The sequence below is a fragment of the Micromys minutus genome (genome assembly GCF_963924665.1).
Source record: "Micromys minutus genome assembly, chromosome: 29".
NCBI classification, from domain to species: domain Eukaryota; kingdom Metazoa; phylum Chordata; class Mammalia; order Rodentia; family Muridae; genus Micromys; species Micromys minutus.
Window position 1 is genome coordinate 24,646,981 of NC_137964.1, and position 18,018 is coordinate 24,664,998.

At 46.6% G+C, this 18,018-nt stretch overlaps 1 protein-coding gene across 1 annotated transcript; it reads left to right on the forward strand.

Moving 5' to 3' along the window:
* Positions 1-3,316: 3,316 nt before the first annotated feature.
* On the forward strand, positions 3,317-5,418 carry HCAR1 (hydroxycarboxylic acid receptor 1). The gene has a single exon (XM_080940865.1). The coding sequence runs from the start codon at positions 3,662-3,664 to the stop codon at positions 4,715-4,717; it is 1,056 nt and encodes a 351-aa protein (XP_080796991.1). The 5' UTR covers positions 3,317-3,661; the 3' UTR covers positions 4,718-5,418.
* Positions 5,419-18,018: the final 12,600 nt, after the last annotated feature.

Genomic DNA, 18,018 nt, shown 5'->3' on the forward strand with positions numbered 1-18,018 from the left:
AGAGTGAGTTCCAGGACAGCCAAGAACTGACTTAAACAAAACAGAACAGGAATGTGGGTTTCAAAAGACAATTTAATTTAAATCTGTTTAAAACAAAACAAAACAAAACAAAACAAAACAAACAAACCTGTGAGCCAGCCAGGCATGGAGGCTCAGTCTTGGAATCACAGTTCTCAGGAAGCTGAGGCAGCCTGAGCTATAGGATGCGACCCTGTCTCAACAAAGTAAAGTAAGTCATCTGGGGATGTAGCTCAGGAGTAGAGCACTTACTCAGTCTGAGCAAGTGTGAGGTTCGATTCCCCAGCACTGTATAATGAACGAATGGACCAAAGCAAACATTTTTTCTAACCATGAGTGCCCTGTACTCTAGCGTTTTTACAGACAAGATGGCATTATCGGGGCCCATAGGTAAAAAAAAGAAAGAGGATTGTAATATCTGAGCCTTGCTGATAACAGTAGACCAGGTTTGTAATCCCAGTTCTTGAGGTCGTGCAGGCAGAAAGACCACAGATTCAAGGTCTGCTCGGGATAGATACATCTCAAAGTCAAAGACAGACAACCTGGGCAATTTAGGGAGATCCTATTTCAGAATAAAGGAGGAGAGGAGGAGGGAGAGGAGAGGAGGAGGGAGAGGAGAGGAGGGAGGAGAGAAGAGAGAGAGGAGAGGAGGGGAGGAGGAGGAAGATGGGAGGAGGGGGAGGAGGGAGATGGGAGAAGGGTAGGAGGAGGAGAGAGATGGGAGGAGGAGGGAAATGGGAGGAGGGGAGAAGGAGGAAGATTGGAGGAGGGGAAGAGGAGTGAGATGGGAGAAAGGGAGGAGGAGGAAGATGGGAAGAGAGGAAGAGGGGAGGAGGAAAGAGATGAGAGCAGGGGAGGAGGAGGGAGATGAGAGGAGGGGAAGAGGGGAGGAGGAGGGAAGAAGGAGGAAAGGAGAGAAGGAGGAGGGAAAGAAGAGGAGTGGAAGAGGGAAGGAGGGGAGGAGTAGAGAGAGGAAAGGAAGGAAGGGAGGAAGAGGGAGATGAGAGGGGAGGAGGAGGGAGAAGAGAGGAGGGGAGGAGGAGGGAGAAGAGAGGAGGGGAGGAGGGGAGGAAGAGAGAGAGATGGGAGGAAGGGAGAACAAGGAAAGGGGAAAGAGGAGGAGGAAAGGCTGGAAGAAAAGGCATGGGACACTCCTCACCCCAGCTCAGCAGTAGCACTGGCCAAGAATACCTGTTCCCTGGTTTCAATCCACAGGATAGAACAATGTTAATTTCTAGGTGGCAGTTGAATCTCAAAGGCCAATGAGAGAAAGTGAAGGCAGGCAGAGTGGTTTCTATGGCCATTCAGAAGGTGACTGTCAGTGATGGGGGAGTAGTGGGTGACACCACGGAAGGTGACAGGTGACGGTGTCTGTGATGGGGTAATGGGGGGGATACATGGGGCTGATTTGGAGTCTAGTATTCACCTGGGAAAATGTAAGCAGCTGGCCTGGTGACATCAAGGGTGAAGAGTTCAAGGGAAGCCAGGGCTATACAGAGTTCCTGTCTCAAAAAATCAGGAAGGTGTAAAGGGAGGGGAGAGAAAGGAGAAAGAGAAGGGGAAAGACAGGGTGGGGGAAGGGGGGAATACAAACAGAAAGGTATAAAAATGAGGCTCTAGCTGGCTGGTGGCTCCTAGCTTTTAATCTTAGTAGTTGGGAAATGGAAGATAAGGGATCCAAGGTCATCATCTGCAGAGCAAGTTCAAGACTAACCTGGGGGCTAGAGAGATGGTTCAGTGGCTAGGAGCACTGACTGCTCTTTCAGAGGTCCCGAGTTCAATTCCCAGCAACCACATGGTGCCTCACAACCATCTCTAATGGGATCAGACGCCCTCTTCTGGTGTGTCTGAACACAGCAACAGTGTACTCACATTAAAGAAAGAAAGAAAGGAAGGAAGAAAGAAAAAAAGAAAGACTAACCTGGGCCACTTGAGACTGGTTCTCTCCCTACCCCGCCCCCTGCCTGAGACAGGGTTTCTCTGGATAGCCTTGACCATCCTGGAACGAACTCTGTAGACCAGGCTGACCTCGAGCAGAGATCTTCCTACCTCTGCCTCTGCTTCTGCGTTGGGATTAAAGGTGTGCCACCACACTTGGCTTGAGACTGGTTCTTTTTTAAAAAAGGAAAAAAAATATGAGGGGTGGAGGGAATGGTGGTTCGGACTTGGCTCAGCGTTGAAGAGCACCTCCTGCTCTTCCAGAGGACTGGTGTAAATAAATTCCCAGCCCCACCTCACCACCACAACCACCTGTAACTCCATCTCAGAGGATCCAGCGCCCTCTTCTGGCCTCCATGGGCACTTACACATAAATAAAATAATATTTAAAGGTGCGAGCTTGTGTGTGTGTGTGTGTGTGTGTGTGTGTGTGTGTGCGCGCGCTGTGTTCTGGGCATGCACCACCATGTCCAGCTCAAATCTAACTTTAATAAGCACATACATACATGAATGTACTCTGTGCTCCTTCATACACACACCGCCCCCCTTCCTAAATTGGAAAAGGCGGCAGATGGATACTCTCAAGCCAAAGGACAGGAAATTTCAGCAAAGACTCCAGTTTTTAAAGCAGTCTTATTTTTGCCCATGGTTATTTTAGAAATTAACCCCTTAAGTGACTGCTTGGATCCACGCTCACTCTTCTGAGCCACCAGTTGGAAACAGAGCCAATGCGCTCTCTCTCTCTCTCTCTCTCTGTGTGTCTCTGTCTGTCTGTCTGTCTCTGTCTGTCTCTCTCTCTCTCTGTCTGTCTGTCTCTCTCTCTCTCTCTGAAAAGGTAATTAACTAGATTCTACTTCCCATTAGAGCAGGGACCCGACTCCCCCAGAAGAGGTTGCCTTGTGGAGACAGGAGAAAATAATTTTCATATTTCTTTGGAGGGGGCTGGCAGTGGGACTGGAGCCCAAAGTCCAGAGTTTTGCACATGCCATCTCCGAGCTACACCCTCAGCCCATAAAGAATTTTTCTGACACCGATGGATGTTTTAAACTGCATTTCTCTGCAGACACTCCCGGTATTGGAGGCTGCGTTTCTGGGTGTGGGCACAGGAAGTGGCCCTGAGAGGCTGCAGAACACAGCCTCCCCCTCTCTGGCACCGCATGGGAGCGTCCCAGGGGATTCAGGGAGGACGGGGTAGTCAGGCAAAGGTTAGGGAGGAAAGCAGCCAGGCAGAGGCCCAGAAGGACTCCAGGAAATGTTTAGATTTCTCCACCGGGAGGGAGGGCAAACAAGCTCCCCCACCCACCCTCCCAAGCCTTCTGGCAGCTCAGTGCATTCTGCTGCACAGAGTGTGAGGGAAAAGACAAAACCAGAAACAGAAAAATCATCCCCAGAGCTGGACCTAGCAACAAGTCTGCTGCATACACAGCATCGGACCCCCACGCTGCAGCCCAGAAATGTACACTTATGGAAAACTGCCTGCGCCTCAGAGCTTGACCCAGCTGCAGGCTTCACCTCTGTAGGGGACATGCAGCTTGCGATCCAGGCTGAGGAGAAAGGACTTGCTGCCGGCTTTCGTTTCCTGGCTGAAGTTTCTCTTGTGGGTGCAGCGCCTGCATCCCGGGGTGATGAGGTTAGGGGCCCAGCTGCTAGGGGAGCCATAGTGTTCACATAGGCAGCTGCTGCGCCTTTGTGCCGGCCACCTAGGATGCTCGCCCTCTCTCCACCTGCTATGGACAACGGGTCGTGCTGTCTCATCGAGGGGGAACCCATCTCCCAGGTGATGCCCCCTCTACTCATCCTGGCCTTTGTGCTTGGTGCCCTGGGCAACGGCATAGCCCTGTGCGGTTTCTGCTTTCACATGAAGACCTGGAAGTCGAGCACTATTTACCTTTTCAACTTGGCAGTGGCCGATTTTCTCCTCATGATCTGCCTACCCCTCCGGACAGACTACTACCTCAGACATAGGCACTGGATTTTTGGGGAGATTCCCTGCCGCCTGGTCCTCTTTATGCTGGCCATGAATAGGGCCGGGAGCATTGTCTTCCTCACTGTGGTGGCTATGGACAGGTATTTCAAAGTGGTCCATCCCCACCATATGGTGAATGCCATCTCCAATCGGACCGCAGCTGCCACCACCTGTGTCCTGTGGACTTTGGTCATCTTGGGGACTGTGTATCTTCTGATGGAGAGTCACCTGTGTGTGCAGGGGACGCTGTCATCTTGTGAGAGCTTCATCATGGAATCAGCCAACGGGTGGCATGATATCATGTTCCAACTGGAGTTCTTCCTGCCCCTGGCCATCATCTTGTTCTGCTCATTCAAAGTCGTTTGGAGCCTCAGACAGAGGCAGCAGCTGACCAGACAGGCTCGGATGAGGAGGGCCACCCGGTTCATCATGGTGGTGGCTTCTGTGTTCATCACATGTTACCTGCCCAGCGTGTTGGCCAGGCTCTACTTCCTGTGGACAGTGCCCTCCAGTGCCTGTGACCCCTCTGTCCACACAGCCCTCCACGTCACCCTGAGTTTCACCTACCTGAACAGCATGCTGGATCCCCTTGTATACTATTTCTCAAGCCCCTCGTTCCCCAAATTCTACGCCAAGATCAAAATCTGCAGCTTGAAACCCAAACGCCCAGGACGCTCGAAGAAACGGAGGTCGGAAGAGATGCCAATTTCCAGTCTCTGTCGTAAGAGTTCCATCGATGTGGCAAATTGTTCCCAAAGGCCATCTGACGGGCAGTGGGCTCTCCAAGTGTGTTGAATGCCATTAAGACAAATAGTCCAACAACAAGGCAGAGAAATGGGCAACTGTGAGTTAAATCTGAAGGGTGGGGGACTTGAAAAATGCCCCCACTCTTTCTCGGCTGTATCTTTCTCACTCAGGTAGAAATGAAATCCATGCTGCTCGACCTTTTCCAGAAGGTTCCAAATGAGTTGGTTATGTTTAAACACTCCGATTGCAATGGTAAGGGGCCAGCCTGTGAGCATGAAGGGAAACTGTGTGTCAGGTTAGGAACTAACTACTCGGAGCCTGGGTAACTTTGCATGGCTGAGGAAATTCGTGTGAGCCTTGCTGTTCAAGCTTGTTCCGGCTGGGAAAGAGTTAACGTCTCAATAATTCGTCGGTATTTCCTGGACTGGAAAAAAAAATAGAAACTGCCCTGAGTCAATACACTTAATTCCCGATGAGCGAGACCCTTTACAGCAGGACACCCGGTCCTAGCTGCATTTTTATCTTCCCTGGGGAGCCTCCACATTTCAATGTTTGAACCAGGTGGCCCAGGAGGGCAGCAAAAAGAATCTATTCTAAACCTGCTGGGTCCAAGTTTGTTTTCCCCTGATTTTAGGTTGTTCAGTTACTTTGTTTTTCTTTTGTTTGCATCTCAAAGAGGATGTTGAGGGACTTGTCTACAAAACGGAACCTGCTTAACTGTGGCCAGGGGGTCCTTCCTGGTATTTGGGACTGGCTAATTCAAGCATAATTGTTTTTCACTGCTTGATGCATAGGTATGAATTAAAATCATTTCTTCATTCTGTGTTGCATTCATAGTGTTGAATCCCGCCCTAGCCAGCATCCTCAGCGTCCTGTCTTCAGTGCCAGGCGTCTCTTTTAGCTGTAGCGTTGTCAGCCAACTCTTGGGAGGAAGCAAAGCGGGTGGCTGCAACAGTTCAGGTCCACTCCCTTTCATCAGTGTCTAGACTTCTAGCCAGCCATCGGGGTCTCCTCTTGTGGACCTCCCTCATGCACATATGTTCCCCAAATACTACCCAGAGTTGTCTGGTGACTCTGTGAAAGTCCAGGCTGTTCCTGTCCTGGAGAAGGGGAGATAGATTCCGAGTTAACCTTAGCTCCACTTTCAAGCCACAAAAGTGATGACAGTCACTTTCGCCAATTCCCAGGGTACTCTCCTCACGAAGAGACCAGGGACCCTGACAACTTTTACATGGCTTCCCTTGCCAGAGGTGTTGTGAAAGCCTAGTAGTGAAAATCGGTCTGACTGTAGGGCTGGTGAGATGGCTCAGAAGGTAAACAGGTCTCCGACCAATCTGTCGGAGCCACCAATCTGAGTGTCCCTGAGACCTACAAGGTAGAAGGAGAAAACCAAATCTCAAGTACTTTAACATTAGAAAATGTGATCGTAGGGAAGATTTTATTTAACCACACTTGGTTTTGACTTCTCCACTTGTTCAACAGGGGTAATACTGATGCTAAAGGGTTTGGGGGGCAGATTCAATAACTGTACACTCATAAGCATGAGGAATTCGGTGTTCCCAGGTGCCTAGAAAAAGACCACGTGCATCTAGTAGATGACAAATAAACAGCTTCTGAACAACCGTAATCATCCCAAACATGATTCTCCGGCTACACGTGCTCAGTAATGACTTACCACATTACCTGCGGTTTGTTGTTTTTAAGCTCCAGGGTAATTTTATCTTATTTTATTTTTAATTTTATGTATATGAGTACACTGTAGCTGTCTTCAGACACACCAGAGGAGGGCACTGGATCTCATTACAGATGGTTGTGAGCCACCATGTGGTTGCTGGGAATTGAACTCAGAACCTCTGGAAGAGCAGTCAGCACTCTTAACCGCTGAGCTTTCTCTCCAGCTCCCCCAGGGTAATTTTATTAGAGTTTAGAAGAAAAATTCCAGGGTAGGCAAGCCATAAATCTCACTGGAGGGAGGAGGGAGGCAGAGAAGAGGAAGAGAGAAAGCCGAGGTTTTTGTCAACAGCCAGAGTGGACGAGCAGCTGTACTGTTAGGGGGAGGTCTTTCCAGGGAAAGGGTGGGAGAGCCCAGAGACTGGGATGCCCAGACAGTGGCCAGGCAAAGACAGACAGGGAAAGGTTGGTATGCCTTTGAGAGCCAGGACTCAGGATCTCATGGGGACTCTTGTGACCGACACATTAGTGTGGGGGACATATAGAGAAGCAGACACACAGCCTAATCGGTGGCAGCACGTGCCTTCTATTGAGGCCAGCCTGCTCTACGGAGTGAGTTTAACGACAGCCAGGGCTACATAGAGACACCTATTTCCAAAACAAATCAAAGCAAACAAACAGAAGCAGACGCAGACACAAAAAGAGTCAAAAGCCCCTAAGCACCTACTCCACTGTCACCGCTCAACTTCTCAACTTCTGCTTCCTAGGAAGGAGTCAAGCCAAGAATTCTTACCAGCACCAAGGATCACATACCATCTTCCTTTTTTCATGTTTATCATCATCTTCTTCATCATCATCATTACCATCACCGATTCTTATCATTTTGTTTTTGGTTTTCCAAAACAGGGTTTCTCTGCATAGCCCTGGCTGCCATGGAACCCACTCTGTAGACCAGGCTGTCCTCGAACTCAAAGACCTACCTGCCCCTGCCTCTCAAGCGCTGGGATTAAAGGCATGCACCACCACGCCTGGATAACTTGCTGATCTTGAACTTGAGATCTGCCTGCCTCTGTAATGTGCTAGAAATCCGTGGAAACTGGGCTAGGGGGATATTTCAATCAGTAAAGTGCCTATCACATGACCACAAGGGCCTAAGTTTATTTTGCAGAGCTTATAGGGTGGCACATGCTTGTAATACCAGGATTGGGGAGGCAGGGACAGGAGAGGCTCAATGACAGTCAGCATAGCTGAATGGATAAGCCCTAGGTATCAGTGAGAGACTCCGTGTCAGAAACAAAACAACAACAAAAGGAAGCAACCACAGTAGGGGCTGCCTCAGTGGCTCAGTGGGTAAAGGAATTTGCCACCATAGCTGATACTCTGAATTTGACCCGTCTAGGGACTTATGCAGTGGGAGGAGAAAGGTGACTCCAAGTGTGTGTCTTTTCTACCTGTGTGCATACATACATGTGTGCACATACATACACGATAAACTATGTTTTAAATCACTCCTGAGGAATAGTAGAGGTTGGTCTATAGTTTCCACAAACACTCGAACACACGTACATATCCTACATGCAAAAACACCAGTGTGATACATGTAGAGACCTGTGAAAACGTCTGGTTTTAATTCTCTCCTTGGGCATAACTTTTCACGCCTTTGTTGCCTGATCCTAGTAAAAATGGATTTTGAAAAAAAAAAAAAAACATGTCCCTTAAGTGTGACGCTAGCTCAGAAAACTTTCTAGGATGTTGTTTTCCAAGAGAAGAAATTAAAGCTCTTGTTGTTAAAAAAAAAAAAATAATAATAATAATAATAATAATAATAAGAAGAAGAAGAAGAAGAAGAAGAAGAAGAAGAAGAAGAAGTAAAAATAAAAATCCTTGCTCGGGGTTCCTTCCCACCTTGACCACTTACGTTCCTAGATGAATGACACACACACAGCCTTTATGTTTGAATATGTCCTTTTTTTATTTTCTGGAGCTGTGAACCGAACCCAGGGCCTTGTGCTTGCTGGGCAAGTGCTCTACCACTGAGTTCAATCCCCCAACCCCACTTGAATATGTCTTAAGTGGTCACAATAGCTGGGCAGCTGCCTACCCTCTGTGTTGTTAGAATCCACTATCCCACCGATAACCCCAAGTTATCACTTACTATTTTTCTGTCCCATCTCGGCTGCCCTTAACTCCACATGGAGGGCAGGCAGGCGTCCAGCTATTTTTGCTGATTCCTTCTTTATCTACCAGTCAGAATGAACTGGGGGCTGGGTACCGAGGGCTGAGTCGAATCTTCGAGACCACTTAGCATTGCAATAGATGGTAAAAGACAAAAACCTCAACAAGGTCCAATACCCAGAAGCCCATGGCAGGCCCATGGACAGAGGCCCTCACCACAAACCAAAAGCCAGGAAAATCAAACGAAACCTCAAGCACAGCCTTGCCTGTAGACACACTTCCTCCTGGAAGCTGGCAGACTGTAACCAAGTCTGTCTTACCAAAATCTTTCTTTAGAACCGGCGAGGAAGAGGAGGGGAGTAACTTTGTTTTTGAGTGTTTATTGTTGGGTAAGAAAACAGTAGGTTTAGGGGAAAGGGTTCACCTTCTCTGGGGAAAGCCAATAACCTATAAGGATAAGATAATACAGGGCAATTGACGAGTGTCTTTAATTGACAATGACTGTGGAAAACATGCTGAGTTCTGGAATAGCCTCAGAATAGATGTCCCTAGCCTATTTTATTTTATTTCGACATGGGGTGTCAGTATATAGCTCCGGCTGGCCTGGAACTCTTTATATAGACCAGGCTGGCCTGACAGAGATCCACCTTCCTCTGCCTCTTGGGAGCTGGGATGGAAGGTGTGCGCTGGGGCTGAGAGATGGGTCAGTGGTTGAAAACACCTTGCTGCTTTTGCAAAGGATCTGTGTTTAGTTTCTAGCACCTCCATGCTGGCTCACAACAGCTTATATAACTGCAGTTCTGGGAGATCCAAGATCCTCGCCTGGTCTCCACAGCATTATACTATACAAGTGTGGTGTGCTTACATGAAGGCGAGACATTAATACACATAACAAACAAATACATCAAGAAAACAGAAAAACGGAAAAGGCTTTGCCACCACGCCTTACCTTCTAACTGGTTAGATGAGGCTCGAAGCCCTGCGTGCAAAGTGCTTGAAGGGACCAGATCCCTGGCATGTGAACTAAACCCATTGTTAAAGTTTGTATAGGGCAGGCAGGGACTGTGCTGCAAGGTTGGCCTCTGGGCCTTCGGCTCCGGTTACAGGATGATGCAAGATCAGTCTTACAAAGGATGCATCCATAGCTGTAGAGGTGTCTCTATAGTCTGCAGGATACAATGCAAAATGGAACTTTTAGGGCCTTAAAAAAAAAAAAAAAGCATTGAAAATTTCAAGAAGGGACCAAACATAGTGGCACATACTATGGCCCTAGTACCAGAGAGCGGGATGTTGTTGTTGTTTGGTTTGGTTTTTGGTCATTTAGAACAGGGTCTCACTATGTAGCTCAGGCTGTTTTAAAGCCACCATCCCAGGCTCCCAACCTGAGGGTGCTGTCTATTACTGCAGAGGACCCGGATTCAATTCCCAGCACATGCTTGCTAGCACCCAACTGTCTGCAACTCAAGTCCCAGGATCTGACAAGCTCATATGCAGGCAGGACACCAGTGAACATAAACGAAAATTTAAAAAGAGATAAATAAACAAATAGATAAACTAAAAAACCTCAGGGCTGGGATGTAGCCCAGTTGATAGAATTCTTGTCTAGTATACACAAAACTCTGCATTGAATCCCCAGTTTGGCATCAACTGGAAGTTCAGGTGCATGCCTGAAACCACAGTGCTCATGAACACATGAGGCCAGAGAATAACATTCAGTTATTCTCAGCTGGACTATGTGAGGTTCTGTATCAAAAAAAAAAAAAAAAAGAAAAAGAAAAAAAAAAGAAAGAAAGAAAGAAAGAAAGAAGAAAAGAAACAAAGAAGAGAAAAAAAGAAACAAAAGAAAATAGAAAATTTCTTTCTCACTTTCCCTCCTTATTATAGTTATTATTCATATATACACAAACACTCATATATGTGTACATATACATATATGTATGAGTTCATACATACACACATATGTGTATATACATATATACACACATATATGTGCATGTACACTGATATATATATATATATACCATGTATATGTTTATACAACTAATGTTTATCTCTCCACTTCTACCATTATGTTTCCCTTATTAAAGCCCCAGGTCTGTCCTGTCTCCTTAAGCCATGTGTACCTTTGATGACATTTTTCAGTCCGCAGTGGGAGATCTTTCAAAATGTCCTCCAAGAATCTCTGCCCCTGCCACTTGACTTTATGAGTGTCTCCTTCTCAGTGTCCGAGTGTCTCCTGTCTCAGTGTCTGAGTGTCTCCTGTCTCAGTGTCTAAGTGTCTCCTTTTCAGTGTCTGAGTGTCTCCTGTCTCAGTGTCTGAGTGTCTCCTTCTCAGTGTCTGAGTGTCTCCTGTCTCAGTATCTGAGTGTCTCCTGTCTCAGTGTCTAAGTGTCTCCTTCTCAGTGTCTGAGTGTCTCCTGTCTCAGTGTCTGAGTGTCTCCTGTCTCAGTGTCTGAGTGTCTCCTTCTCAGTGTCTGAGTGTCTCCTGTCTCAGTGTCTGAGTGTCTCCTTTCAGTACCTGAGTGTCTCCTGTCTCAGTGTCTGAGTGTCTCCTTCTCAGTGTCTGGGTGTCTCCTGTCTCAGTGTCTGAGTGTCTCCTGTCTCAGTGTCTGAGTGTCTCCTGTATCAGTATCTGAGTGTCTCCTTCTCAGTGTCTGAGTGTCTCCTTCTCAGTATCTGAGTGTCTCCTTCTCAGTGTCTGAGTGTCTCCTTCTCAGTGTCTGAGTGTCTCCTGTCTCAGTGTCTGAGTGTCTCCTTCTCAGTGTCTCCTTCTCAGTGTCTGAGTGTCTCCTGTCTCAGTGCCTGAGTGTCTCCTACTCAGTGGTCCATGTGTCTTCATTGTGATGTGGTAGTGGGGGTATTCTGGGATTCCCAAGCCAAAGATTAAGAAAGTCAGCCTGTGGCCTTCTGGAAACCTAGAGAAACCCACATGCAGCCCAACCTTCCCCGTGTGCAGAACATGTGGCAGGGCCACATGAAGAAGTCACACGGAGAAACATAAGACTCTACCAAGAGGGTGAGGAGCCCATGTGTCTCCCTGTCATCCTTGATCATCTGCCAGGACTCATCCTCATTGTCAACTTGACTTACATACAGTCATCTAGGAGGACACACTTTTTGTCTTTTGTGTGTGTGTGTGTGTGTGTGTGTGTGTGTGTGTGTGTTCTCAGAGAGGTTTACTGGAGGAGGGAAAGTCCACCCTAAGTGTAAGCAGTTCCATTGTATAGGCTGGCGTCTCACACAGATTAAAAGGAGAAAGTAACCTCAAGTTCATCTCCCTCTGCTCCCTGAATGCAGCGTTTAGTGACTCCATGCCTCATTCTCACAGCTGTGGCACATTCCCACAGTGCTGGACTGTATCCTGTTGCAGTAAGTATTAAAAAGTGGAAACCTTTTGTCCCCTGCTAGTGCCGGCTCCAGTGGGGCCACATGGCACTGTGGGGATCTCTGACTTGGCACTCCAGGCCAAATCTAAGGACTCAGGTGTGGTTCACTCCACTGCCCCTGCTGCTTCTGTCCTGGGTGGATGCAATTGCCCCAGCATGTTGTTTTCACTCACTTTCTTCCACCGCCCGGTACAAACAGGACTCCACATCCATTAACTTATCAAACAGGTTTATATGTTAAATTCTCAATCCACAAACCCTCTACACAATAAGCTTACAACCAGCAGACAAAGATAGAAACTACCCATCCAGAAAAGATAAATTAGATCCATAGAAATCCTTAGAAATAATAATAACACTATCAAGCTAGAGATGCACCGAGAGAAACACACATCAGCTTCCATCTTCTTTCTCCATCAATCTCCCCCTCCTCTCCTCTTCTGTCCTCCAGCCTCTTTCCCTGCCTACCTCTCCACAGTCCAATCATGTATCACCTTAACATCAACTCACAGTATCCCCCACAAACTGTAAACGAAAACCAAACCCTTTGCTTTTGTTGAGTACCTTGTCACATCGAGGAGAAAAACTAATACCTCATTAACTCTATACTAGGCCCCACCTGAAAAGCCCCCAAGGAGACCAGCTGAACCCAGTCATGATATCCATGAATACCATGATATCCAGTTACCCATGAAGGAAAGGGACCGTGGTAACTATTTTAAGCTACTGGTTAACCAGTAGTAGATAACAAAAACAGAAAAAACCTAGGATAGTTGCAGACATGAGACAGTTACATACTTAAAGTCTCCAAGCCAATGGTTCTCAACCAGAGGGTCTTTACCTCCCTTGGGGGGGGGGGTGACAACAATTCTTTCATAGAGGTTGCATATTAGATATTCTGCATGTTAGATCTTTACATTACAGTTCATAACAGTAGCAAAATTGCAGTTACGAAGTAGCATCAAAAATAATCTTAAGATTGGGGGTCACCACAGCATGAGGAACTATATTAAAGGGTCGCAGTGTTAGGACAGTTGAGAACTGCTGCTCTAGGCCCTATTTTTCCAGATGAGGATAACAACACCCCTCTCACAGGACTTGTGTGAAGATAACATGAGGTCACACGTGGATATATCTCAGTAAAATGCCCAATGCACAGCAAGCTGTTGACAAAGGATGGCTAGTGTTTTACTTTTGTAGTGGTGGACACCAAACTCAGGGTGTCTTTCCGGCATGCTAGGCGAGTGCTCTACCGCGGGCTACAGCCCGGGCCCTGTTATATTTGTTTGCTTAATTATCTGTTTTGTTTTGTTTATTCGTTTGTTTGAGGCAAGTTCTCCACATGTGGCTGGGGCGGACCTAGAACTTGATGTGTAGCCCAGGCTGGCCTCAAATTCAAAAAGATGACTGCCTCCTCAGTGCTAGGATTAAAAGCACCTGCTACCACACCCCTTGGCTTTATTTACTCATTTTTAATCAGTTGATTTTTGTTTTGTTTTATGTACACATATTCTCAGGTGACCTAGAACTGGACTTACAGACATTTGTGAGCCACCATGTGGATGCTGGAAATTGAACTGGGGTCCTCTGGGAGAGCAGTCAGTGCTCTTAACTGCTGCTAAGCCATCTCCCCCCCCCCTTTTTTTTTGAGTCAGGGTCTATGTATCCTTCCTGGTTAGCCTAGAATTCATCATGTAGACTAGGCTAGCCACAAACTTGCAGTGATCCTCCTGCTTCTGCTTGCTTCCCAAGTTCCGGGCTCTCAAGCATATACCACCACGCCCTATCAACCTTTTAAAATGTATTGCTGGGAGCAGTGGCAAACATCCGGAATCAGTTAACCAGAGGTCTGAGGAAGAAGAATCCTTTGACTCAGGAACTCTAGGTTAGCCTGGGCAACATATGGAGACCCTCCTCATCTGAAAAAAGTAATTAATAATAACTTCTGTGAAAACCATGGCAGCCTTTCAAGCTGTCCCCCCACCACCACCCCAGTGTAGGGGCTCTGGGTGGTTGAGAGTCACTCTCATGAGTATACTTCCCTTCCCACTAAGCTCTAGAATCACTGTGAGTGATTTGTTGTAACAAGTTTCTGTACAGCTCACACACCAGTAAGGGAAGAAGACAAAAAGAAAGACCAGCACAAGACAGGGCGTGCCTTCCAGAGGTGGGAAGACTGGAAATTCCCCTTAGCAGGCCCTGGCACCCAGAAGCCTCAATTTACATTCCCTCTGAGTAGCTCCAAACTTCCTGTTTAGAAGCTTTGAACGTGAGCATTGTAGGGAGGTTGTCAGGAGCAGGGAGGGAAACTAGGTCCTCAGTTTCCACAAGAGGAAGCTGAAGGGACAAGTGAGAGGCATCAGAGCCCACTAAGGATGGATCCAGAATTAACTGCTCGACTTTGCCATATTTAACTATTTGTTGTTACTCTCATTTTATCTGTGATAAGCTGCGTCGTGGTGGCACACGCCTTTAATCTAAGACCTCAGGAAGCAGAGGCAAGTGGATCTCTGAGTTGGAGGCCTAGTCTACATTCCAGGGCTACACAGAGAAATCCAGTCTTAAAGAAAGAAAAAAAAAAAAATCCATGACTGTCTGGTTTCATTTCTCTTTGCTGTAAGAAAATACCCCTACAAAAAGTAGCTTGGGGGCGGGGGAAGGGGTTATTTCAGTTTGCCATCCTAGTCCACTGTTTCGGGGGAAGTCAAGGTAGGAAGTTGAGGCAAATGGTCACATTATATCCACACTTAGAGCAGAGAGAGATGAAGACCTGCAACCTTGGTCACTTGCTTGTGTTAAGCTCAGCTCAGTTTCTCCACTCTTATATAGTCAGGACCCCCTGGCCCAGGGAATGGTGCCACCCATGATGGGCTAGGTCTTCCTTTATCAATTAACTTAATTATGACAATCCCCTATAGATACACCCACAGGCAAACCCAATGTAGACAATCCCTCATAGAAATTCTACCCAATTTTTTCTAGGTTGTGTTAAATTGGCAATTAAAGCTAACCTTTATAATGTCCACTCCCCCCCCCCTTCTTGTAGTTAGTTCATTTACCTTTGTCTTGAGACAGTGTTTTAAGTAGTTCAGGCTGATCTTGAACTCCATTTAGAGCTGAGAAGGGCCTTGAATTCCTGATCTTTCTGCTTCTGTCTCTTAAGAACTGGGATTACAGGATCCTAGGTTTAATGTTTACATTTCTTTTTATTTTAAGGGTGGGGGGCTGGTAAGATTGCTGAATGGGCAAAGTGTGTGCTATACATAACTTTATCTGTGTTCAGATCCACAGCAGTCACATATGAAGTTGGGCACGGTAGTACATGCCTGTAGTCCAAGTGCTGGTTGGTGGGGTCAAGACAGGTAGCTCCTGAGATTTGCTGGCCAGACAATGAATTCTGAGTTTAGTAAGAGACCCTGGCTCAAACAAAGAAAGTGGGCAGCAGCTCAAGAAGCTGCTTAAAGTCACCCTTCAAGTCACCGAATGCATGCATGCACATAGGCAAGCACACCTGCACACACACACACACACACACACACACTTATAAAATTCTAAAACTTAAGAAGGAGACTCCCTTTCTGATTCTGGATGCCAGCAACAGTGTTAGCAATTTCTCTCTAGTTCACCGAACCCCATAGGATTTCTTCATGGGTATTGCGTGGGTTACTTTCATGCTATTGTGACAAAATACCAGACAGAAACAACTCAGAGGGAAGAGATCTGTTTTGGTGCGTCCCAGTCCATTGTGACATAGAGCAGCTCAGGTCTACGGTGGCTGCATCTGGAGGAAGAGGAGGGCAGGGCTCAACCCAAGTGAATATAATCTTCCAAGCCCTGTCCTTTCCTCAAAGCTGTTCAGGCTCCCAAAACAGTGTCAGGCACTAGGGACCAAGTGCTCAAAAGCTGGGAGCCTACAAGTGGGAAAGGGGCTTTTACCTTCACACCAAAGCACATGCCCTCAATAAATTTACATTCATCCAGGAAACATCCATTACTAGCATCCACAGGCAGCAAGGCAAGCAATCACAGGATGGAGACCAGCCTGGGATGCATGGGGAGATGCTCTCTCAAAAGCTCGTTTAAGGGGCTGGAGACAGTTATGTCTCAGTTAAGAGCACTTGCTCTCACCGAGGACTTGAATTCAATTTCTAGCACTCAGGTCAGGTGATTCCTATCCCTCTGAAACTCCTGCTTCAGGGAACGTGACACCTTCCGCTGCTCTCTGAGAGTGCCTGTAGTCACATGCATGTATACACACAAAGACACACAGACACACAGATTCTCAATTTAAAAATACACATGTTTCAAAAAAAAAGTCTTTTAAAAAGTACGTGGCTGGAGAGGTGGCTCAGTGGTTAAGAGTACTGACTGCTCTTCTAGAGGTCCTGAGTTCAAATCCCAGCAACCACATGGTGGCTCACATCCATCCGAAATGGATCTAATGCCCTCTTCTGGTATGTCTGAAGACAGCTACAGTGAACTTATATATAATAAATAAATCTTTGGGAAAAAATTGGCTGGGGGTGGTGGCACGTACCTTTAGTCCCAGAACTCAAAGAGCAGAGGCAGGCAAAGCTCCAAGTTTGAGGTCAGCCTGGTCTACACAGTGGGTTCCATGACTGCCAGGGCTACAAGGGGGGAAATCCCATCTCAAAACCAATAAACAGACAACAAACAAATACATCTCTACGACATAGAGTCTGGCACACTGGAAATTGTAATGTGGGCACCACTGGTCTCAAATTGTCATTTTGTCACCATCTCCATGAAGAATCTCAGATCCTATAGGATCCAAGATTAGGTCACCTTGAGTCTAGTCTACAAAGGTTTATCAAATGCCATTAGAGGATTTTGGTGTGCAACCAAAGGGATACATTTCCAATTTGTTTTTGTTTTATTTTGAGACAGAGTTTCTCTGTGTAGCCCTGGCTGTCCTGGAACTCTATCTGTATGTAGAGCAGGCAAACTCAGAGATCCACCTGCTTCCGCCTGCCAAGTACCGGGACTAAAGGTCTGCACCACTACTGCCTGGCAAATTTCCAATTTCTAATTTCTAACTCAAAGTAGAACAACAAAATTTCTAAACCTTATGCATGTGTGTGTATGTGGTGTGTGTGTGTGTGTGTGTGTGTGTGTGCCAAAATACTCAACAGGTAGATACTCTGTAGGATGACAATCATATTTTAAAAAATTAATAAAAAAAAAGGAAAGGAAAGAAAATGTTATCTTTCTGCAAGGTAGAACTCAACACCCTCTTGGGGCTTGAAATCCAAAGCTATTTCTAAGAACATCCCACAGCCAAGCCCCGGTGCTGCGTCCTCAGGAGGGAGAAGCAGAAAGATGGAGAAGCCAGCTTGGGAGACATAGCAAGATTCTGTATGAGAGAAAGAAAGAAAAGGAAAAGAATACGGTGCTATAGAACTGAGTTGGAGGTTGTGCGTTGGGCTCCCCACCCCCACACTGGGTGGTTCACAACTGTCTATAACTCCAGCTCCAAGGCATCCAACAGCCTCTGGGGCTGCTGTCACATGTACATAGCCACACATACACACACACATCTCTCTCTCTCTCTCTCTCTCTCTCTCTCTCTCTCTCTCTCTGTGTGTGTGTGTGTGTGTGTGTGTGTGTGTGTGTGAAAATAAAAGTAAGTCCTAGAAAGAAAGAAAGAAAGGAAAGGGGGGGACGGGACTGTATACACATTACTAATGCATAGTACGATTTCACATGAACTTTTATTGCTTCTGGAAAGACTTGCTGTTCACTTAGCACAGTGCATGATTACTGCCATTGTTAATTTATTAATTGTGTAAGCCAAGCAAAAGGTAGCGAATGAATCTTCCAAGGCCAATTAACTAACCAGTGTGCATGCATGCAGCCTTCAGAAGGAATGCCCTCGGATTTTACTCACTCACAGCTGACAGACGGCTTGCCTAAACTTATCCTTTACATTTAGAAAAAACGTTTGGGTTCCCGTCTGCCCAGGGGACTTTTTTTTTTTTTTTATTACTTGTTTATGCAAACAGCAAGTTGCATAAGAAACTTGCTAGCCTTTTTTTTTTTTTTTTTCAAATGATTTCGTAGTTTCCTGGTAACCATTCAGTCATCCCTTTCAACACC